Here is a 24,809-nt window from a genome sequence, read left to right on the forward strand (position 1 = left end):
AGGAGGAGGAGGAGGAGGAGGAGGAGGAGGAGGAGGAGGAGGAGGAGGAGGAAGAAGAGCAACTATCTCCAAGGAGCCATCAACAGCCTACTCAGTCCCCTGGATAGGTCACCAGATGGGAGACCCAGCTCCCTCGGTGTGTCGCTGACAGTGTCATCTTGCACAGGGACCAGAAGTCTCAGAGTCCGTGGCCGAGGTCAGCCAGGGAAGGGCTTGGAGCAACCTGGTTGAGCCCCGTGTCCAAGCCGAGCCCAGCAGGTCAGCATCTTCGAGGCATCTGACCTCCCAAGACCTACAACCCACTCCACAAAGAAATGCCTCCCCCTCCAGCCTCCACCTAAAACAAAGGACTCCTCTTTCTGATGTGTAACCAAAAATGGGAGCTAGATTCATAAATGTGAAGACCTTTGAGACTAAGCTAGGCATAAAATTGAATGGACCCCAGCCTTAACCTCAGATGGTTGGCAACAACTCAGTGTCATCACTCATAACAACATGCATCCCACATGTAGAATGAAGAGATTCCAATACGAAAGGCACAAATTTCACAAATAAACAATGTTCTTTAACGCTCCCTTTCTTTAATTTGTAGCTCCATCATCAGATATATAAAATAGATGAAGTGACAGGATTATCCTTTCTCTAGCTTTGAGGTCTTGCCTGTTAAGCAAACCTTGAGGTGAACAACCTCGAGCAGCCAGGGGAATAAAAAAAAAACCAAAAAAACGTTAGATTATTTTTTTCTGCCCATGACTTCAGCCCCAGGAAACAGTTATGGAGGTCCTGAGAGTGTTTGTACACAAAGATCACAAAGCCACAGGCCCTGGATCATTTGTGGATAAACAATCAGAACAGGCACTTTTCATCTAATTTACTGCAGTCTATCCCACCCACTATGAAAACCGTGTTTCTGTCCTAATTTTGATTCCATCTAAACACCAGAGTTCTACAACAAATGACACGAGCCAATGAAATCTCAGACATCATGAACCATGGCTCCTTTACAATATATGCGGAGAATTTCCCCTAACCATTGCTGAGAATTATGTAAAACATACTGTGAACAAACAGTATACTTCACATTGTTCACAGAAAAATACCAAGGCCTCCTCTTCACAAAGACCACTGACTTCATCAATAAGAGGCAACAGACTGCAAATCAGAACCACAGAGTCATGCAGTCTTTCTTTCAAAGCAGGGGTCCTCACACTTTTTAAACAGGGGGCCAGTTCACTGTCCCTCAGACCGTCGGAGGGCCTGACTATAGTTTAAAAAAAACTATGAACAAATTCCTATGCACACTGCACATATCTTATTTTGAAGTGAAAAAACAAAACGGCAAAAACACCCGCATGTGGCCCGCGGGCCGTAGTTTGAGGACACCTGTTTCAAAGCCTTGGTCAGCAATACAAAAGAAGCCAATATTGGACAAAGTTCAGTTTTCTGCCGCCATGTTGTACCTTCCAAAGCACAGAAAGTTTGAGACCCCAGCATAATTGTTTACTTCTCCACGCTGACATCTCGCAACTTTCCTTTCACAGGGAATAAATGGAACCAACAAAATTAAAAGGACAAAAGAAAATCACCTTTATAAAAAGACTAGAGGCCCGGTGCACGATATTTGTGCACGGGAAGGTGTGTCCCTCAGCCCAGCCTGCACCCTCTCCAATCTGGGACCCCGCTAGGGATGTCCAACTGCCCGTTTAGGCCCGATCCGTGTGGGATCGGGCCTAAATGGGCAGTCGGACATCCCTCTCACAATCCAGGACTACTGGTTCCCAACTGCTCGCTTGCCTGTCTGCCTGATTGCCCCTAACCGCTTCTGCCTGCCAGCCTGATCACCCTCTAACCACTCTCCTACAACCCTGATTGATGCCTAACTGCTCCTCTGCCAGCCTGGTCACCCCTAACTGTACTCCCCTGCCCCCAACTGCCCTCCTCTGCAGGCCTTGTCCCTCCCAACTTCCCTCCCCTGCCGACCCGGTCACCCCTAACTGCCCTCCCCTGCAAGCCTCATTGCCCCTAACTGCCCTCCCCTGCAAGCCTGGGTCCCCCCCTCAACTGCCCTCCACTGCAGGCCTGGTCCCCCAAACTGCTGTCCCCTGCAGGGCTGGGTCCCCCACAACTGCTCTTCCCTGCAAGCTTGATCGCCTCCAACTGCCCTCCCTTGCAGGCCTGGTCCCTCTCAACTTCCCTCCCCTGCTGGCCATCTTGTGGTGGCCATATTGTGTCCACATAGGGGCAGCCATCTTAGGTGTTGGAGTGATGGTCAATTTGCATATTACTCTTTTATTAGATAGGATCATGAATGAGAGCAAAGGACAGCAAGTGGTTTGCAGGTTGGTCAATTGGAACCTGAAACAATTCATCAGAGCATAATGTGAGAACCACAATGTCCCTGAAAGAAGTAGAACTTGTTAGCTGAGGACAAGTGCTCTGGATGAAATCTGGGTCAGTCCAATTCTCTATTTAGAGAGAAAGAAATGAAGATCTGCCCTAACCAGTTTGGCTCAGTGGATAGAGCGTCGGCCTGCGGACTGAAGGGTCCCAGGTTTGATTCTGGTAAAGGGCATGTACCTTGGTTGCGGGCACATGCCCAGTAGGGGGCGTGCAGGAGGCAGCTGATCGATGTTTCTCTCTCATTGATGTTTCTAACTCTCTACCCCTCTCCCTTCCTCTCTGTAAAAAATCAATAAAATATATTTTTAAAAAAATGAAAATCTGCCAGGAGCTCAGAGAATTCATAATTTTCTCAAGCAAAACCCCTGAGCATGCAGGGGTTGTGACTGATACATACTCTCAGGTGAACCAGGTGTAAGATGGAAAATAGCTTCCACACAAATACTTGCATTTACCAGGTGTACTGGTTAATAATGCGGATTTTTCAATAGATGGAGTTACACATATGTTGATATATATGCAATCTGATATGTATGCTATTTTGTTATATTGACAACACGCTTCATAACTTCATGTCAAATTTTCTGAAGGTGTTACCATCATAGATACTCTTACACTTAAAAATGTCAAATTCCGTGTCAGAAAAAGAGCATTTGCAGGAAGTTTTAATTCATTATTTTATTTTGAAGAAAAGTGCTGCTGAAAGTTATCGTATACTTTGGGAAGCTATGGTGAACATGCTCCATTTGAAGGTACTTGTGAATGCTGGTTTAAATGCTTTAAAAGTGCTGAAACCGGTTTGGCTCAGTGGATAGAGCGTCGGCCTGCGGACTGAAGTGTCCTGGGTTCGATTCCGGTCAAGGGCATGTACCTTGGTTGTGGACGCGTCTCCAGTGGGGGGTGTGCAGGAGGCAGCTGATCGATGTTTCTCTCTCATTGATGTTTCTGGCTCTCTATCCCTCTCCCTTCCTCTATGTAAAAAATCAATAAAATAGCCAAAACCGGTTTGGCTCAGTGGATAGAGCGTCAGCCTGCGGACTGAAAGGTCCCAGGTTCGATTCCGGTCAAGGGCACGTACCTTGGTTGCGAGCACATCCCCAGTGGGGGTGAGGGGGTGCAGGAGGCAGCTGATCGATGTTTCTCTCTCATCAATGTTTCTAACTCTCTATCTCTCTCCCTTCCTCTCTGTAAAAAATCAATAAAATATATATTTTTAAAAATAAAATATATTTTTAAAATAAATAAATAAATAAATAAATGCTTTAAAAGTGATGATTTCTATGTGAAAGACAAAGAACATCTAGGTCAATCGAAAAATTTTGAAGACCAACAATTACAAGCATTATTGGATGAAGATGCATGTCAAACTCAAAAGCAACTTGCAGGAAGATTAAACGTTGCTCAGCAAACAATTTCCCATCGTTTACAAGCAATGGCAAAGATTTTAAAGGAAGGAAAGTGGGTGCCACATCAACTGAACAAAAGACAAATGGAAAACTGAAAAGTCATCAGTAAAATATTGCTTCAATGGCACGAAAGAAAGTCTTTTTTTGCATCAAATTGTGACTGGTGACGAAACTGGATTTATTCTGAGAATCCCAAATGCACAAAATCATGGGTTGATCCAGGTCAACCCTCAACATCGACTGCAAGGCCAAATCACTTCGGAAAGAAGACAATGCGTTTGGTGGGATCAGGAAGGTGTGGTGTATTATAAGCTTCTAAAACCAGGTGAAACCATTAATACTGGTCGCTTCCGACAACAAATAATTTGAACCACGCTTTGATCGTGAAATGACCAGAATGAGCCAGAAGACATGGCAAAGTAATTTTGCTTCATGGTAACGCACCATCACACACTTCAAAACCAGTTAAAGACACATTAAAAGATCTTGCCTGGTAAGTATTAACCCACCCGCTATATTCACCAGACCTAGCTCCTTCGGATTGCCACTTGTTCCGAGAGATGGCACACGCACTTTCTGAGCAGCACATCAAAACGTAAGAAGTGGAAAATTGGGTCTCTGAATGGTTTGCCTCAAAACAAAGTTCTAGTGGGACGATATCTACAAATTACCTGAAAGATGGGGGAAATGTGTAGCTAGCAATGGACATTACTATAAATCAGGTTGTAGGCCTGAGCAGGTTAGCAAATGCAATGAAGCTCCTTAAAGCCTCACTTGTACATGAAACTTATGAGGAATCTAGCAGAGTCTACAATAAAAGGGGTTTATATTGAGTTAAATGGGTCTAAAAGATTCTCCTTTGGTGTTTTTATTCTGAGTGAAAGATAAAACATTGCCTGCACATTTAAAGTTTTTCTCCAGTGTGAACTCTCAGGTGTCGAATGAGGGCAGATTTGTAGCAAAAAGATTTCCCACATTCAATACACTCATGAGGCCTTTCTCCAGTGTGAACTCTATGGTGTTTAATGAGGTTAGAGATATTACTGAAGTACTTCCCACAATCACTACATTCATATGGCTTTTCTCCAGTGTGAACCCTCTGATGCTCTGTGAGAGCCGAGTTTTGCCTGAATGACTTCCCACAATCATTACACTCATATGGCTTTTCTCCTGTGTGAACTCTCCTGTGGTAACGAAAGTGACTATTGGACCTAAAAGACTTCCCACATTCACTACACTCATAAGGTTTCTCACCAGTGTGAACTGTCTGGTGTTCAGTGAGGGTAGACCTATGACTGAAGGACTTCCCACAATCAGTACACTCAAATGGCTTTTCTCCAGTGTGAACCCTGTGGTGTTGAATGAGGTGAGAGGTTTGACTGAAGGACTTCCCACAATCACTACATTGATACGGCTTTTCTCCAGTGTGAACTCTCTGGTGCTTAAGAAGAAGACTATTGCACCTAAACAATTTCCCACATTCACTACATTCAACTGATTTTTCTCTAGTTTGAACTTTGTCTCGTTTAGTGAGGGAAGACTTTTGACGGAATGGCTTCCCACAATCAATACACTCGCAAGACTTTTCTCCAGTGTGAACTCTCCGGTGTCTATTGAGGTTAACAGGACATCTAAAAACTTTCCCACATTGGTTACCCTCACATTTCACTTCACTAGAGCAGACATTGTGACACTGAACAACTTTCTGGGTGTGGCTGGCAGCTTTTTCATCCTCACCCCGTTCACGATGACTTTTTCTCTTGAGAAATGTCTGTGAAATATCAGTTCCCCTGGGTGGCTCCTCAGTGTTAGGAGGGTTCTGGTGCTGGAGAAACCCTGAGAGAGCTTGGAAGTCAACCCCAACCTCCCTAGTGGTGGAAGGCAGCTCTGATAAGTAGAAGCTGAATCTGGTCATAAACGAGACCCTGTCCATAGCTTCTTGCCAGGGCTTCTCTCCACCAGAATCCTGCCGTCGCTGGTGAGGGTTTGCACTGAAACAGAAGTCTCTCCCGCATGTGTCACTACAGGAGGCTTTCTGCTCAAAGTATGTTGTTTGTGACTCAGTCAGGTGCAGAATACCTTTTAACACTGAGACACACCGCTTACAGAGGTGGGTCCTCTGGGTGGCTGGTGCTGTCTGAGAAGTCCTGATCTGTGACTCTCCTTGTATAGATCCACTGTGGTCAGGACAGGACTCCTCATCTTCTGTTTTACGCCAACAACCTGCAACAGAAAAATGGTGAGGGTCCTAACCGGTTTGGCTCAGTGGATAGAGCATCAGCCTGTGGACTGAAGGGTCCCAGGTTCGATTCCGGTCAAGGGCATGTACCTTGGTTGCGGGCACATCCCCAGTGGGGGGTGTGCAGGAGGCAGCTGCCTGATGTTTCTCTCTCATCGATGTTTCTAACTCTCTATCCCTCTCCCTTCCTCTCTGTAAAAAAATCAATAAAATATATTTTTTTAAAAAATGGTGAGGAAATGAATGTTGACTAAGTGACAAGAGGATGTCCCACTGCAAAAGTGTGTTCCACATATTACCTTGGCTTCATGTAACGAGCTGAAAATAAAATATTTGCAGGAAGGATTTGAAATAGGTTGCTATGAAGTTCTGGCTACTTATGGTCAAAAACAAGGGAGACCTCAAACGAAATATGACACAAGCATGGCAAGAACCACATGGAAGAGCGGAGGGATCATCCGCTCCTTCTTCGGCTCGCAGCATTCAGGAGGGCTTGTATGCTCGTGACTTGGGCAAGCTGTGCCAAAAGTTGGTTACATGTTATTCCAAGTAAAATTCAGTACGTGAATAGCTGATATTCGAGGTCTACTTACGCATGTATGTGCACCTCATAACACATCAGCAGGTCTGTGTTGTAGAACACTGCAGAAAAAAAACTTGCAGGGGGACAGGGGATGCAAAAAAGGCCGTAAGGGTGAAGGTAGCCAAAAAAGCCAGGAAGTCACCGATAAAATAATGATTCCAAGCAAAGTAATCCAGCATGGAAAAGAAAAAGTATAAATGGCACCTGCACCTAAACACTGTTGGAAACGCGCAGGTTCTTGGTATGATCTAAACATCATCACACTTACGTCATGCTTCGCCCACTTGCAACTCAACAGGGCCGAGCCTCCTCTGAGATCATCCTGCGTGTGCACCTTGTGAAAATACACCAGGGTTCTCCCTGAACCTGCTACTGTACAAGTACGCAACACCTAAACATCTCAAGTATAAATGGAGCACAGCAGAGGTGAGCAGCCAGCACTGGCCCAGGGCAACTCAGCATGCAATGGTATTCAGGGAAGAGAATATTATAAACAGTGGAAGGAGAATCTCACAAGAACTGCCCCAGGGTAAATCCCACTACCTGGCACAGACTTTCAAAAAGAAGCTTTAACTGGAGAAAGGGCACAGAAGTGGAAACCATGGATGTGGACATAGTCACCTTCCCAGGAAGAGGAAGTTAATGCGGGTCCCATGAAGATGTCTGCAAGACTTATAACTTTCATACTCTTCCTGCACTCTCCGAGGCAATGGATGTTAAGGATGTTTGGGGAGTCTATTGCTCAGGGCTCTCCACACAGCTCATCCCTGGCAGCCACAGCACATTTGACAGGACAGTGGGGGCCATTAGCAGAGGCCATGTTCTGGCTTTGGGAGAGAGAAAGCTACGGCTGAGGAATAAAAGGAAGAGAGGTCATCACCTCAGGACACTGGGAGAATGTGAAGGTCTTACCTACAGATGACACAAGGGCAAACACTTCCAGCATCGCATCGCAGTACAGAAGTCTCTGAGCCTCATCAAGGAGCCCCCACTCCTCCTGAGAGAAGGCAATGGCCACGTCCTCAAAGTTCATATCCTGTCATAATGGGGACAGTACAGTCCATGATAAGATTCAATGTTAAGATTCTAAGTCTCTTATAATCCCCACCCTCCAGATCCACCTGTTCTCTCCACTCTACACATCAGAGAAGTGACCAGGCCTTCATCCCATGAAAGCCACTGTCTTCTTTTTTTAAAAATATGTTTTATTGATTTTTTACAGAGAGGAAGGGAGAGGGACAGAGAGTTAGAAACATCGATGAGAGAGAAACATCGATCAGCTGCCTCCTGCACATTCCCTACTGGGTATGTGCCCGCAACCAAGGTACATGCCCTTGACCGGAATCGAACCTGGGACCCTTCAGTCCGCAGGCCGACGCTCTATCCACTGAGCCAAACCGGTTTCGGCGACATCTCTCTCTTAACTGTCACTCAAGTCCCAACCCATGGGTTTCCCTCTCAGCCCACAAAGCCGTGCCATTCCTTAGACTGTAAATGCCTTATCTCCTCCATGACTGTCCCCTCCTCTGGACAAGAAATACTCTCCTTTAAAAGGCTTTCTGCGTACTCTCGCCTCTGAGTTTCCAACTTCAGTCTTCCCGCAAAGCCCCGATATGACATAACATGGTGAAGCGACCACCTCCTGAGCCTTTACATCCCAAAGCCAGCATTCTCACCCCTTTAATGCTCTGAACACTGTCCTCACCTCAGGACCTTTTCATCCACCCCAACCCCACATTTCCCAAAGAACAACTTCCTTCACTGCAAAACTAGGAATGCCGACTTCACAGTCCAGCTACTATCAGAAGCTGAACCCATTATAACCCCAACCTTAGCATCCTATTCCTAAGGAAAATGTGGCAGTTTTTGTTTGTTTTTAAGAGTTCTTTAATTAAACTCACTCACACACACACACACCCTATATAATAAAGAGGTGATATGCAAATTGACCATCACGCCCTCACACAAGATGGCCACCCCCATGTGGCCACAAGATGGCCAGCAGGGGAGGGCAATTGTGGGCGATCAGGCCAGCAGGGAAGGGCAGTTGGGGGGGACCAGGCCAGCAGGAGAGGGCAGCTGGGGGCAATTGGGCCAGCAAGGGAGAGCAGTTAGGCATCCATCAGGCTGGCAGAAGAGTGGTTAGGGGTGATCAGGCTGGCAGGCAGGCGAGCGGTTGGGAGCCAGCAGTCCCGGATTGTGAGAGGGATGTCCCAGATTGGAGAGGACACAGGCTGGGCTGAGGGACACGCCCCCACCCAGTGCATGAATTTTGTGCACCGGGTCTCTAGTATATATATATTTCTTTATGAATTTCAGAGAGGAAGGGAGAGGAAGAGAGAGACAGAAACATCAATGATGAAAGAGAGTCATTGATCAGCTGCCTCCTGCATGCCCCCTACTGGGAATCGAGCCTGCAACCCAGGCATGTGTCATTGGTTAGAAATGAACCCGGGACCCTTCAGTCTGCAGGCCAACACTATATCCGCTCAGCCAAACCGGTTAGGACAAAATGTGACAGTTTCAAATCCAAGCAGCTCCCTCCTCCCCCTGCCTTTTCTCCGGCCTCATGTGCTTACACCTGATTTTCCAAAGTCTTTGGTAACTTAAAGGCTTTGGAGCATTGCTGGGTTAGATGATAAGCATCTAAATATTTTTTAAACAGCATGAAATACTGAAACATCAACTGCTTGACACGTTTTAATTCACTTGCTCTTGGTTTTTACTACAAAAGGTCTCTTGTACTTTGTTGAACGTATATATTTCTGAAAGTCAAGAGTGTGTTTAAAAGTGTGTTATTTGTGAAGGGGTACAAGGTTTCTGTTGTCCAGTGAGACAGGACCCGATCACCCCTGACGTCCGAAGGGACCCCTTCTCTCCTAGTAAGCTAAAGTAGTCCCACCCAGGCTCTCTGCTGTGGCTTAAGCTCTTATAGCTGAGCCTAGACTTTCTTAATTTCCACCGCTCATTCAGAGTCCTTGACACTATCACTGAAACCATCAACAGGTCTTCCTGCTTGGTATTGAGGAACCTCTCTCCCCCTTTCTAGCCTTCTTAAAAGTCATACACTGCCCCGACCGGCTTGGCTCAGTGGATAGAGCGTCAGCCTGCAGACTGAAGGGTCCCAGGTTCGATTCCGGTCAGGGGCATGTGCCTTGGTTGTGGGCACATCCCCAGTAGGGGGTATGCGGGAGGCAGCTGATCGATGTTTCTCTCTCATTGATGTTTCTAACACTATATCCCTCTCCCATATTTTTTAAAAGTCATACACTGAAGAGGACACCGAGTCAGGAATGATCCCGTAGTAGAGGGAAATAACAAAGCAGACCAGGAGGCCAAGCAGCTCTTAGCTACACCCCATATAACACCCAAATACACTCCAGAGGAACATCAGTCCCTAGTAGCTCTTGGGGCTATGCAGGAAGATCCACGGTTAAAATTTCAGGGAAAATATATCCTTCCCCAGGGACAGGCCCGTGATATCTTACAGGCTATTCACAATTCCCTATGTATAGGATACATTTACCACTCCTAAAACCCCTCATCGCATGTCCTAGCCTAGCCTTCCTTCTGCAAGAAGATATCACCAAAACCTGTTCTACTTTTTACTCAGGACAGGTCAGATTAGACCTCCTTCTTTCCCCACTCATCAGGCACGGCGCCAAATCGCTGGACAAGATTGGCAAATTGACTTCACTCACATATCTCCTATTAAAAAGCAAAACAAATATCTCTTATCCCTCATAGTTAGCTTTTCAGGCTGGTAGAAGCATTCCCCTCTGCGTCTGAAAAGTCCTCAAGGTCACACAAGCTCCCATTCATCGTATCATTCCCAGATTTGGCCTCCCCACCTCATTACAATCAGATAATGGACCTGCTTTCATGTCTCAAATAACTACTCAACAGGTCTCCTCCACTCTGAACATCCTATGGAATGTACACTCCCCTACCAGCCCCAATCTTCACAAGATGGAAAAGGCAAATTCCTTCATTAAGTCAAAACTAACTTAATTAACTCTCGAAACTAAAGAACCTTACATTCCCCTCCTTCCGCTCGCCTTTATGCACATCGGGGCAATCCCCCCATGCACCCTCCTGTCTTAGTCCCTGTGAACTCATGTATGGAAGACCCTCCTTATTAGGAAACTTCCCTTCCACAGAGACCCCCCTCTGGGAGACTATGTCCCCATTTTAAATCTCTTCCAACCATTACTGAGAGAGCATGCTGATCAAGTCCTCCCTCCACCTTCATGGGGAGCCATCCCCCCTACTCCTCTACAGCCAGGGGACTGGGTCCTCCTAAAGGAAACCCACCCGTCGAATAATTTACAGCCCCGATGGCAAGGCCCTGACCAGGTACTGCTAACCACCCCACTGCAGCTAAACTACCGGAGCAAACCCCGTGGTTCCACCTTTCCAGATTAAACCCTAACACCACCCCCCAACACCTCCATCACGTGACCTGGAGTCCCCTAACTGTTACAGCCACCAGATCGGGCCCACCAGACTCCGCCTTACCCTCACCTATCGCTCACCCCATGTAGATGCAGCCCCCCAATAATCAGTCTTTACCTGTCCCCGGAACCCACCACATCCGACACCAAAGGGCGGTTCAGATAATCCCTCTCCCCATAACCCCGGGCATCACAGCAGAGGTTGGAACTGGCATAGGGGCCTAACCACTGCTCCATCCCCTTTGGAAATCCTGTCTCCGGACCTACAAGGAAGCTCTGGATGCTAGCAAGGGGCACAACTGGGAAACAAGGACCTCGCCCCCAGGGTGACCTCCCCTCCCCCAGCCAGTAACCAGGCAGGCAACCGAGACCGCCGATCTGTTCCCCTAAAGATCACATCTAGGCCTCAGCTGTATGTCAGCTCCAGGCCCAGAAAAGCAGCGAAAGCAGACAAGTGACGCTGCGGCAGCCTCAGGACCAGCTTCCGCCTCCTGAGCCCCTCAACGGGACCGTTTCCGACCTTCCAGGTGGCCTAATCTATAATAATAAAAGTATCGCTTCTCGGCCTTTTGGCTAAGATCAAGTGTATAATAATAAAAGTGTACTATGCTAATTAGACCAGCCAGCGGAATGACCTTCTGGAAGACCTTCCAGATGAAGCCAGGACTGCAAGGGCCGAGGCAAGCTGCGGTGGCTGTGAGGGCCCAGCCCCTTTGCACAAATTTTGTGCATCGGGCCTCTAGTAGATTCCTAATTCTTCACCCTTTTTGGACCCCGTGTGTTCCTCCTTCCGCGACCCTAACATCCATGTCCCCAGCGCCCTGAGAATGAAAGTAAAACTCCTCCTGCAAAACCACACACCTCATCCATCTCTTTGTTGCCTTTAGATCCCAAACAGGCCCGGGTTTCCATCCTCCCAGCTCAGTGTCACCATCACGTCCTCACAAGGTGGCCCTGCAGCCTTCCACCCTCTTCCCCATCACCCACGTGTCACCACCAGGGACTCACCATTCCGGACGCTGGGACCTGGGCGGCAGGACCTGAGCGGCGCCGGCCCCCAGGCTGGAGGGTTCAGGGGGTCAGGCTGCGGGAACGCTGTGAGCAGAGAGGCGTCCGGGAGGCACGGGGACCCCGATCTCGGTCTGTTGGGGCTCCAGGGGCCTCAGACACACCCTGCACCGTAGACAGCGGCCTCCCAGGCCTCCTCCTTCTCACCACCAGCGTCCTGAAGCTTGACAATCTGAACAAAGACCTAAGAGGTTAAAAGGACTGCCAGGAGGAGGAAGGCGGAAGTCCCGCCCTAACCGGATGCACACAAGATAAGCCCGTCAGCTCCGCCTGCGTGGGCGCATCGCCTTCTGGGTAATGTAGTTTTCTCCGCTGCACTGCCCAGGGGAGTACTAGCATCCCAGGTGAATGAATGAAGGTGTTGTGGCCCAGCAAGGGACGCCTGGGGAGGGACAAGATGAGATCAAAGGCCTGGCTAACTGGAGCAGACTGACGCATCTCCAAGGTGAAGAGGGTGGGAAAGAATGCAAGAGATCCACCAAAGAATATATATACACAGGGGGGAAATGGGAGACATCTGTAATACGATCAACAATAAAGATATACATGTATTTTTTTAAATTTTAAAATAATGTAGCCCAACTGGTGTGGCTCAATGGTTGAGCCTCGACCTATGAACCAGGAGGTATGGTTCTTTTTAAAAAAATATTTATTTTTAATTTTTTATTGTTTGAAGTATTACATATATTATTAAATGTCTCCTTTTTCCTCCAGTGACCTCTCCCTGGCAACCCCCATCCCCAGCACATGCACTCAGCGCCCGAGTGTCTGTGTCCATTAGTTAATGCTTATATGCATGCATTTACACTGAGTGGCCAGATTATTATGATTTCTGAACGCATAGTAATCTGGCCACTCAGCATGGGTGGGGTCTGGCCAGCCTGGCCAGGGGGAGGGAACATGGGCGGTTGTCCGGCCAGCCTACTGGTCGAACTCCTGGTGGAGGGGACAATTTATATATTACCCTTTTATTATATAGGATATACACTGAGTGGCCAGATTATTATGCGTTAGAGATCATCATAATCTGGCCACTCAGTGTAAGTCCTTTGGTTGATCTCTTAATGCCCCCACCGCACCTTCCCTCTGAAGTTTGATGATCTGTTCAATGCTTCTATGTCTCTGAATCTATTTTTGTGCATCAATTTATGCTGTTCATTATATTCCACAAATGATGAGGTCATGTGACACTGGTTCTTTTCCAGGTCAGGGCACATACATGGGTTGTAGGCTGAAATTCCATTGTGGGGGTGGGGAGGGGCAGGAGTCAGCTAATCAGTGATTTTCTCTCATCATTGATGTTTTTATCTCTCCCTCTCTTTTCTACCCTCTAAAAATCAATAAAAAATATTTTAAAGAATATACATATATGCATAGGCCATGGACATATACAATACTGTGTTGAGGGACTAGAAGCAGTGGGGGCAGGGTAGAGGGAGAAAAAGGGGCAAAAGTATGGGGGGAAATTGGCAACATCTGTAATAAAGTCAACAATAAAAAATAATAGTGTGCACAGTCAGCATTGCTCAGTGGTGGGGTGTGTACCCATGAACCAAGATATCGCTGGTTCAATTCCAGGTCTAGGCACATGCCTAGGTTGGGGACTCCATCCCAGTAGGGGGAATGCAGGAGGCAGCTGGTCAATGATTCTCTCTCATCATTGATGTTATTTCATCTCCCTTTCTCTCTAAAAAATAAAGACATTTTTAAAATGAACCGTGTTAAGATTGATTTGACTCAACAACAGCAAAGTGAGTGTGGGCCATCACATTTTCTTCCAAGACGTGTAAGCAAAATCATGCCTTGCTCTGTCTTTATTTATTTTTTTTTTTTAAATATATTTTATTGATTTTTTACAGAGAGGAAGAGAAAGGGATAGAGAGCTAGAAACATCGATGAGAGAGAATCATCGATCAGCTGCCTCCTGCACACCCCCCACTGGGGATGTGCCCGCAACCAAGGTACATGCCCCTGACCGGAATCGAACCTGGGACCCTTCAGTCCGCAGGCCGACGCTCTATCCACTGAGCCAAACCGGCTTTGGCATTGCTCTGTCTTTATAGAGAATGTCCCAGGTAGAACTTTTAGGGAACAGGAACCAGCCTGGAGCAGGTCTGCCTCAACTTGGCCTGTAGTGTTTGAGTTCTTGAATCCATGCAGAAAATATTTTTTCAATCGGGAAGGAGATACAAGCTCCTGACTGCTCTGAACACCAGTTTCCGGTGAGACTCTGGGGACCCAGACTCCTACGGGGAGAAGCTGGACTCTCTGGCATCAGGTCGGAAAGTGAGGGTGGCTTTCTTGCAGAGGTGCTTACAGGAATCGTTGTTTACTGAGCTGGGGCACGGGACGTGGGGACGCGGAGACATGGAGACACAGAGACAGCTGACTGGCAGCCATCGCTGTTTGCCACGTCCTGGTGATTCTCTGAGACCCAGCCCCACCCAAAATGTGTGCAGCAGCTTTTGCATTTGAATGGCCTGCCCTTTCGCAGATTAACCTAACAAACGGCAGCTGGGCCAGAGAGCTCCAAAACGTCCAAACCCCCCAAAAAGAGGAGAAATCTGCAGATCTTGCTATAGCGCCTTCTGGGTGGCCTCAGACAGTAGCTGACTTGCACCTCCTTGGAGAACCAGGAGCCAGTGTACCTAGAGGTCAGTGTGAGACAATATCAGATTTCAACTCCTCACATCCATAAGTGACACACTCAAGAGGCAGACTCAGTGAGCACGAAAGCCCCACTGAAGCAAGTCCTACCCCATAAGGGTGTCTCCAGCACAGCAGTTCTTCCATTATAGACACAGCTGATCCTCACAGCCAATTGGCCTGGAGGTCAATTCCTCCCAGTGATACCAACAGTAACCAAGGCTTAAGTACAAGACTAGGCACCCAGCCCACAAAGGGGTGCACCAAGAGTGTCCACCTCAGGTGATTGGGGAGGCTGAGCCACTGGGCCCTATAGATCACCTAGCACACAAACCCACTCTATCAACACAGGGAAGCAGCGAAAATGTGTAGACAAAGAAATATGTCACAAGTGAAAGAAATGGAGGAAGGCAAACTTTTAGATATAGAGTTCAAAACCACAGTTATAAGGTTACTCAAGAATTTTCTAGAAACCTCCGAGGAACTTAATGAGACCTCTGAGGAACTGTAAGGCCTCCTGAGGAGAAGGTCAAGTCCTCCCATAGTGTCAACAGCCCAGCCATGACCTCATTTTCTGATCCTTGTTGTTCAAACCAGCCAGTGACCTCCCTTCAGCTCCAAAATGGGCAGGGCATGCTCCTTGTAGGCCACCCACCTGATCTGTGCCACTTGTGCCCAGATTTCCTCTGGGGTCCCCTTAAGTCGAGGCCTGGGCTGGCCAGGGTGTGCGGAAAGCTTGGCTTCCGCTATTGCCAGGGGCAACCCTAGCTTCCGGCTCTTTCCAGCTCCGTGGCTGCCACCATTTCTGTTTGAATTAATGTATCTTCTATCATTGAAACTTTGTAGCCTTGAGTGGAGGCCTAGGCCGGCAAGGGCTGGCGGAAAGCTTGGCTTCCTCCTTTGCTGGGGAAACCCAAGCCTCCCTCCTGCTCTCTGTGGCCGTAGCCATCTTGGTTGGGTTTATTTGCATATTCACTCCTGATTGGCTTGTAGGTGTAGCAGAGTGATGGTTAATTTGCATATTACTCTTTTATTAGATAGGATTAGGTTGGGCCTGCCTGGGTCACTAGTTTTTTCTTGGTGCACATGCTGACGCCCAGGTGATGAAAGCCTAGTAACTTCTGCAGCAGAGCTTGCTCCATGTCCCACTAACCATGGCCCCAAAGAACAGAGTAGCCACCAGCCTGGACTGGGACTAGAGAGGGTCTCAGGGCCACACACATGGCATAGCACCAACTCTCCCTGGCATCCTGCCCTGGGCTTTTGCCTGCCCACAGCCACCTGCCCAGCTGCCACTGCTGCTCCCAGCCTTTGACACCTGAGAGGAACTGAGCTTCTCAACCACTTGGAAATAGACCAATCTCAATACCTACCTGGAAGTTGCAGCGACAAGAGGCAGGTCTTCTCCTGGATGATTTGGTTTTAATCTCAGGGAGCACTGATGTCATAATCCCCTGTGGGTAATTGTGCAGCTCAGCCCCTACTACCCACCCTCCACACTGACAGCACCAGCACCTCCCCTCCTGTCCTCTCCATCTTTGCATGCTCTGTCCTCATGAAAACCCTGGCTGCTGGTTCCCCATAGTTCCCCGGGTTGTGCTGGTGTTTATGTGTGCTGACAGACTGGATGAATAAAAAAATATATATTGATTTTAGAGAGATAAATAAATGGGGAGAAACAAAACATTAATTTGTTGTTCCATTATTTTTATGTATTATTTGCTTGATTTTTGTATATGCCCTGACCAGGGATTGAACCTGCAACCTTGATGTTATTGAGATGATGCTCTGACCAACTGAGCTATCCAGGCATGGCCAGATACAGATGGGATTATAAGTAAAATAAGCCAACAATGTACCTGGGGATAGATAGATGAAAGAACAAACAAAAGGAACCATGAGGAGAGTTAATAATATAGATATTTTTTCTATAAGCTATTGCAAAGGTTGACTGTGTTCTTGCATCAGTTGTAAGTCAAGAAGGAAGCACTGAAAAGGGCAGGAGGAACTTGTTTTCAGGAATGCAGGGATGTATGGAAACATCAAAAGCTGCATGTTAAGAAAATGTATATTTTAGCCCTAGGTGGTTTAGCTCAGTGGAACGTCAGCCCAAATACTAAAGGGTTGCAGGTTTGATTCCAATCAAGTGTATGTAATGGGTACAGAGTTTATCCCTGGCACTGGTTAGGGTGCAGACAGGAGGCAACCAATTGATGTGTCTTTCTCATTGATATTTTACTCTCCGTGTCACTATCCCTCCCTTCCACTCTCACAAAAATCAATGGAAAAATATCCTCGTGTGAGGATTAACAACAACAACAAAAACTACATTTATACTCAATTATATTTAAACTTTTAAAAAATGTTTAAAATGTGCCACTTCCCATTATTTTACTGTTTTATTAAGAATGTTCTGGAGCAAATTTGTTGCTACTGTATCAGTATGTTAAAAAATAAATATAATGATGTGCCACTGAAATATGATGTCCGTGTTCAGTGCCATCATTTTGGCAGTTTGAACCTGGAGACAATGAGAGTATTTACACCGGCGAAATTAACAAATACTACAAACCTATACTTCCCTTAATGTATTACGGAATGCTTAGACTTAAAAAAAGAGTGGTGGCCCTGACTGGTTTGGCTCGGTGGATGGAGCGTCGGCCTGCGGACTGAGGGGTCCCAGGTTCGATTCTGGTCAAGGGCATGTACCTTGGTTGCGGGCACATCCCCAGTGTGGAGTGTGCAGGAGGCAGCTGATCGATGTTTCTCTCTCATTGATGTTTCTAGCTCTCTATCCCTCTCCCTTCCTCTCTGTAAAAAGAATCAATAAAATATATTTTTTAAAAAAAGTGGTGGAGAATGTAAACAATGCAGATTAAATGTATATGGTACAAGTTGGCTTAAATTGAACACAGGATAAAAATTGAGAAAAACAGCCCTGGCTGGTTTGGCTCAGTGGGTAGAGCGTCAGCCTGCGGACTGAAGGGTCTCGGGTTCAATTCCCGTCAAGGGCACATGCGCAGGTTGTGGGCTTGATCCCCAGTAGGCTACATGCAGGAGGCAGCCAATCAATGATTCTCTCATCATTGATGTTTCTATCTCTCTCTCTCTCCCTTCTCCCTTCCTCTCTGAAATCAATAAAGATATATTTTAAAAAATCGAGAAAAACAATTTTCCTCCCAGTATTCAATAACTATGGTTCCATATGGCAGAGAAGTCACTTGAGTCATTGAGGAGTGAGTAAAATTCAAACATATGTCTTAGATGCTGTACAGTCCTCCTTCTGATTAAAATAATGAATTTATTTAAACAATATAAAAAAGATTCTGAGCTGATATTCTAACAAAGGAGATAAAGAGTGTAAATAAATGTTTGAAATAAATTATCATTATAAAAATTACTTAGAATAAATGGATTTAAAGTGAAATAGAGTTAACAATATATTCATTTCAGGGGCTGCTATTTAAAAAGGTTTATCATTGTGTGTGCTGGCAGGGTTGCAGAAAAACTGGAATTTTTATATGCTGTGGGTTAGTGGGAAGGCAAAAGCAATCACCACTTTGGGTCACAGTTCTGCGTATTTTAAATGTAAAACATTCCTCTACAGCCGAAACTGGTTTGGCTCAGTGGATAGAGCGTCGGCCTGCGGACTCAAGGGTCCCAGGTTTGATTCCGGTCAAGGGCATGTGCCTTGGTTGCGGGCACATCCCCGGTGGGGGGTGTGCAGGAGGCAGCTGATCGATGTTTCTCTCTCATCGATGTTTCTGGCTCTCTGTCCCTCTCCCTTCCTCTCTGAAAAAAGAATCAATAAAATATATTAAAAAAACAACAACATTCCACTACACTGCAACCATTTGAGAAGTAAAACATGTCTATATAGAGAACAGAACACAAATATTCCCAGCAGATTTATTTATAATACCTCAAAACTTGAAATAACCCAAATCATAGACAGATCAATAGATATAGTAGTTATCCAATAGTATCCAGCAATAAAAAAAAAAAAAAATCAAGTACTAGTATTCACAGAAGCATTACTGTTGAATCTCAAAATAATTGTGTAGCATGGAGGAAACCAGTACTTGTTAAAAGAATATACCAGCCGAAACCGGTTTGGCTCAGTGGGTAGAGCGTCGGCCTGCGGACTGAAAAGTCCCGGGTTCGATTCCGGTCAAGGGTACGTACCTTGGTTGCGGGCACATCCCCAGTAGGGGGTGTGCAAGAGGCAGCTGATCGATGTTTCTCTCTCATCCATGTTTCTAACTCTCTATCCCTCTCTCTTCCTCTCTGTAAAAAATCAATAAAATATATATATTTTTAAAAAGGAATATACACCAAGTAGTGCCTATAAAACTATGAACAATATGAACTATTCCATTCTAAAGGAAGGGAAATCAATGACTGCATGGAGGGCTGAGAAAGGCAGAAAGAGAGATAATGAAAGGGCGGGAGGAAAATACAGGAGGTGGCCAAGTAGGCTCAGAGTTGTTGGTATGGAAAATAATAATTAATAGATGATAATACAAGAATAAACTTGTCCTCGGCCAGTGTCCTCAGTTGGTTGGGTGTCATCCCATTCACTGAAAGGTCTCTGGTTTGATTCCAGATCAGTGCACGTCCCCAAATGGATCCTCAGTAGGGGGCATGCAGGAGGCAGCAGATCTGTTGACCTCTCTCTTACCCTTTCTTTCTCCCCCTAACCCCCAAAACATGAATGAAAGTATTTTCTAAGTTATTTTTTTAAAAAGAATAATCACTGTGTTTTCAGTACTTTCAACTGTAAGTCTATTATTGCCCAATCCTGTGTAAGAGGTATAGGTGAGTTTATTTCACATTTAACAGTTTCACAGTTTTATTTCTACTTCAAGGCTCACCAAATAGTACACATTAGAAAAGGGCAGTTTGTTGCATGTCAATTCTTATTTCCTGGGAGAAACAGCTTTGCCTCAGTGGCAGCAAATATTGGCAAGCAGTGAAGACTATTGCCATGGGAATCAACAGGAATGTGTTTACAAAAGACCTATCTTGGAACTGATTATAGCATTACTGTTGGAGACCGGGTGTAAGCTGACATGGTCCTTGCACTTGAAGGGGCTAGCAAGGCTGGGACCCGTACCCACACAGTTTTCCCAGACTTGTTTGGATGGCGGTTATCAGTAGAATGAGAGCAACCCCTTCATGGCTTGCCAAGAAGTCTGTAACTATTTACTGAGAATCTGCCTGATTTACTGTACTGAGATTTTGTCCTTCTGCTCTGTCTCTCCCTTAGAGATTAAGAGGAACAAATAATACATTCCTCTTCACAGACCTCCTATTCAGTATCCTACCTAATAATAGACAAATATGCAAATTGACCGCACCTTCGCTACGTCCAAGCCATGCCAACCAGCCAATCAGGACGAGTATGCAAATCACCCCAACAAAGATGGCGGCTAATTTGCATATCAAGACAGCGTAGAAAGAAGCCAAGAGATGCTGAAGGGAGCAAAGCTGTGGAGAAGCAAGCAAGCCGGGGGGAGGACAAGGGAGGAGCGGAGGCGGGGCCGGGGGAGAAGGAAGGAGAGCGGGGCAGGCTGGCGGAGAAGGCGGGCCGGGGGACAAGGGAGGAGCGGAGGCAGGGCGGGGTAGAGTGCAGCAGGAAACCCTATTGCAGGATTTTTCCTGCAATGAGAACGCTAGTTTGTGTATAAAAGGCATTACAGAGTTAATAAACTCAGTACAGTTCCTCGACTGACTCGTAGTCCTCCCGATCCCGCTGTCCTGTCTTTCTTTCTTTTCTCAATTCCCACCTCCCTACCTCAGCCCGGTTCAACCGTCAGGCTGGCCCTGACACATTACTAGAGGCCCAGGGCATGAAATTCCTACACCAGTAAGGTCCCTAAGGCCTGGCCGGCGATCCCGGCCAATCAGGGCCTTCTGGCTGTAGGATGGGGCCTTCATTCCCAGCTGCCAGCTGGGGCTTTCCTTCGTTCCGAGCTGCACCCTGGTGGTCAGCGCATGTCATAGTGAGCAATCGAATATCCTGTCTCCTGTGCAAACCCCTGAGGGGACAATCTGCATATTAGGCTTTTATATATAGAGATCCTTTCTCTAGCTTTGAGTTCTTGCCTATCAAGCAACAACCTTGAGGTGAACACCCTAGAGGGGCCAGCAGAATTCACAGTATCTTTATATTATTTTGTGTGCCAGTGACTTCAGCTACAGGAAAGTTATGGAGGTCCTCAGAATGTCCTAAAAGATGATACAAGCCACAGGCCCTGGAATAATTATGGATTAATGTCCAGAAGAGGCACTTTTCATCTCTGTAGGGAGCGGTTATAGAGTTAACCCTTTGCACTCGCTTGCTTTTTTTCTCGATTCCTTTATTCTACTCGGGACTTAATTTTTTAAATACCCCAGATTTTACAAAGCGAGGCAGTAGAATAAAAAACTGGAGTTTCTTTTCATACAAACTTATTTATTTGGATTTTTTTATATTTCAAATTATTGATACATTCAATACAATTCGACATACGAGCTGCTACCGATGCTAACCGTGTTGAGTCACACTCGACATCCGAGTGCAAAAGGTTAAGCCTCGAACTGACCTGCTGGCAAAGCCGCAAACAAGTCCCAGCTTAGAGGGCACAGCCCTCTTAGCATAATTAAGCTTGACCTTATGATGCTCCCTAGATCCTTCCTGGGTAGCTAATGGGCTGTGCAAGTGCTGCCAAAACAAGTGAAACTTACAAGAACATTGTAAATTACCTGGTTTACCTCTGACTATAAAATAAAGCATCAGCTTGCCATCTGGATCTGTTCTGTGGTCTCAGCCAGGCACAGAAGATCCACCTAGACCCAGCTTATTCTCTTTGTCTGTCTTTTCTTCATCCTTCGACGGCCCTCCTTCGGGCTCGCCGAACCCTTGGCTGTGCTGGCGCGGCACAAACTCGTTCAACTGCAGTCTCTTCCATGATTATGAAAACAGTGTTTCCGTCCCTATTAGTTACACCTCAGAGATTCACAACAAATGAAAACAGCCTATGAAATTTCATATATAATGGCACATGGGCCTCTTTGGAGCACGTATAGAGTAGTTCTCCAAACATTGTTGAAACTTATGTAATACAAACTGTGAACAGAGATCATAATTCATATTGTTTGTACAGCACAACAAAGGCCTCCTCTTCAGGGTGACCAGTGACCTCACCAATGAAAGAGGCACCTAACTTCAAATAATACAATAATTAATAAGTGATAATACAAGAATGAACTTTTCCTCAGCCAGTGTCCTCAGTTGGTTGGGTGTCATACCATTCACTGAAAGGTCTCGGGTTTGATTCCACTTGTACACTTTCTTTTACAGCCTTAGGCAGCAATACAAAATAAGCCAATACTAGACAAATAGTGATATCTACTATCATGCTGTGCCTTCCAAAGCACAGAAAAGTTTGGGACCCCAACATATCCATTTACCTTTCCATGATGACAGATCACAACTTTCCTTTCAAATAATCCCAGGCAGTGAATAGAACCAACAAACTAAAGGTACAAAAGAAAAAAGAAAAAAAACATTTATAAAAACATAAATGGGAGCAAAGGACAGTAAGCAATTTGCAAGTTGGTGAATTAGAACCGGAAACAATTCATCACAGCGTAATGTAAGAACCACAGTGTCCCTGACAGAGGCAGCATTTCTTAACTAAGGACGGGTGCTCTGGATGAACCCTGGGTCAGTTCCAACCGCTAGCCAAAGATCAAGGAATGAAGGTCCTGTTAAGAGCTCAGAATAATCATAATTTCCTCCAGCACAAGTGGGAACACAAAATTCATTTCCCCTAAGCACACAGGTGTTATGAACGAAGCACATTTTTCATGTAGTAGACGTGAAATTGTTTCAGCCACAAAGACTCACAGGGACACAGATCCTTCAAGTCTCAGTTGTACCTGAAGCTTATGAGGAAACTAGCCGAGTACAGTAGGTACTTGGGTTACATCGGAGATCTGTTCCTTCGGTGCGACATCATGCGATTTTTGCCGTAAGTTGGAACCCACCTACATAAGCACCTACATCACTCACATGGAGCACATACACAGCAGTAATGAAGTGAAATAGTAAAAAAAAATTTAAAGAAAAATAACAATTCCTGACACTTACTTGTGGTAAATAAATAAGAGAAAACATAAAGCACATATGTACAAAGGTCAAAATGATGAAACTTTTTAAATAAATACTGTAAATGGGAGATGGTGACGTAACCACGAAACAACGTATGTCGAGTGTGACGTAACCCGAGGACTGCCTGTATATCGTTCTATAAAAGGAGTTTATATTCAGTAAATGGGACCCAAAATATCTCCTTCAGTGTTGCCATTCTGAGTGAGAAAGATAAAATATGATCTGGAAATTTAAGGCTTTTCTCCAGTGTGAATTCTCAGGTGTCTAATCAGGCTATGTTTCTGGCTAAAATATTTCTTACATAAACTACACTCAAAGGGTTTTTCTCCAGTGTGAACTCTGTGGTGTTGAATGAGGTTAGAGCTCTGACTGAAGGACTTCCCACAATCACTACATTGATATGGTTTTTCTCCAGTGTGAACTCTCTGATGCTCAGTGAGACTACAGAACTGCATGAAAGACTTCCCACACTGACTACACTCATATGGCTTTTCTCCTGTATGAACTCTGTGGTGTTTAATGAGGGCAGAGCTCTGACTAAAGGATTTCCCACAATCACGACACTCATATGGCTTTTCTCCAGTGTGAACTCTGTGGTGTTTAAGGAGGTTGGAGCTATGACTGAAGGACTTTCCACATTCACTACATTGATATGGCTTTTCCCCCATGTGAACTCTCTGGTGCTCAGTGAGAGCAAAGATTTGCCTGAAAGATTTCCCACAATCACTACACTCATATGGCTTTTCTCCAGTGTGAACTCTGTGGTGTTTAATGAGGGTAGAGATCAGACTGAAAGACTTCCCACAATCACTACATTCATATGGCTTTTCTCCAGTGTGAACCCTGTGGTGTTTAATGAGGGTGCAGTTCTGACTGAACGACTTCCCACAGTCACGGCACGCATATGGCTTCTCGCCAGTGTGAACCCTGTGGTGCTGAATGAGGTTAGAGTTTTGACTGAAGGATTTCCCACAATCACTACATTGGTATGTCTTCTCTCCACTGTGAACTCTCTTCTGATTAAAGATGTAATTACTACACCTAAGTGATTTCCCACACTCACTGAACTCAAAAGACTGTTCTCCAGTGTGAACTCTATGATGTTTAGTGAGCGAAGACCTTCCATGGAAGGGCTTCCCACAGTCAGCACACTCGTAGGACATGTCTCCAGTGTGAACTCCCTGATGTTCAGTAAGGTTAATGAGACATCTACAAACTTTCCCACATTTGTTACACTCATATTTCACCTCACCAGAGCAGGCATCCTGATGCTGAACAAATTTATGTCGGTGGCTTGCAGCATTTTCACATTTGCTCCACTGGTGATGACCTTTTATATTGTGAAATTTCTGTGAAATCTCACTACCACTGTGAGGCTCCTCAGTGTTAAGAGGTGCCTGGGGCTGCGACAGCCCTGAGCTGGCTGGCCAGTCTTTCCCAGCCTCCCTAGCGGTTGAAAGCACCCCTGACAAGTAGAAGCTGCACCTGGTCACAAACAAGTCCATGTCCACAGCTTCTTTCCAGGACTTCTCTCCACGGGTATCCCTCTGTTGCTGGTAATGGTTTGCATTGGAACAGAAGTCTCTCACACCTGTGTCACTGAAGAAGGGCTTCTGCTCAGAGTATGCTGCCTGTGACTCCGTCAGGTGCAGAATATCTTTTAAAACTGAGAAACACCACTTACAGAGATGGGTCCTCTGGGTGGGTGGAGCTGTCTTAGAAGCCATGAATGTTGACTCCACTTGTACAGATGCACTCTCCTCAGAACATTCCTCCTCCTCTTCTGTTTTATGCCAACAACCTGAAAACAGAAAAATGGTGAGGAAGTAAAGGTTGACTGTGGTGACAGGGAAGT

At 45.9% G+C, this 24,809-nt stretch overlaps 2 protein-coding genes across 2 annotated transcripts in view; both read right to left on the bottom strand.

The window, feature by feature from the left end:
- Window positions 1-2,248: 2,248 nt before the first annotated feature.
- LOC307094945 (zinc finger protein 418-like) overlaps window positions 2,249-24,809 on the bottom strand; it is a 35,169-nt gene continuing 12,608 nt past the window's right edge. Inside the window, exons 2-4 of the mRNA XM_079764147.1 lie at window positions 12,091-12,108; window positions 7,541-7,664; window positions 2,249-6,029 (exon numbers count right to left, since the gene is read on the bottom strand). Of these exons, the coding sequence (XP_079620273.1) occupies window positions 4,711-6,029; window positions 7,541-7,664; window positions 12,091-12,093 (1,446 nt within the window). The 5' untranslated portion in view covers window positions 12,094-12,108 and the 3' untranslated portion in view covers window positions 2,249-4,710. The remainder of the gene's footprint in view (window positions 6,030-7,540; window positions 7,665-12,090; window positions 12,109-24,809) is intronic.
- The window catches only part of LOC307094912 (endophilin-A3-like), a gene marked incomplete at its 5' end in the record, with an annotated part of 109,856 nt that continues 102,703 nt past the window's right edge, over window positions 17,657-24,809 (bottom strand). Inside the window, one exon of the mRNA XM_079764082.1 lies at window positions 17,657-24,755. Within this exon, the coding sequence (XP_079620208.1) occupies window positions 23,185-24,755 (1,571 nt within the window). The 3' untranslated portion in view covers window positions 17,657-23,184. The remainder of the gene's footprint in view (window positions 24,756-24,809) is intronic.

The sequence above is a fragment of the Cnephaeus nilssonii genome, assembly GCF_951640355.1.
Source record: "Cnephaeus nilssonii genome assembly, chromosome: 24".
Lineage (NCBI taxonomy): Eukaryota > Metazoa > Chordata > Mammalia > Chiroptera > Vespertilionidae > Cnephaeus > Cnephaeus nilssonii.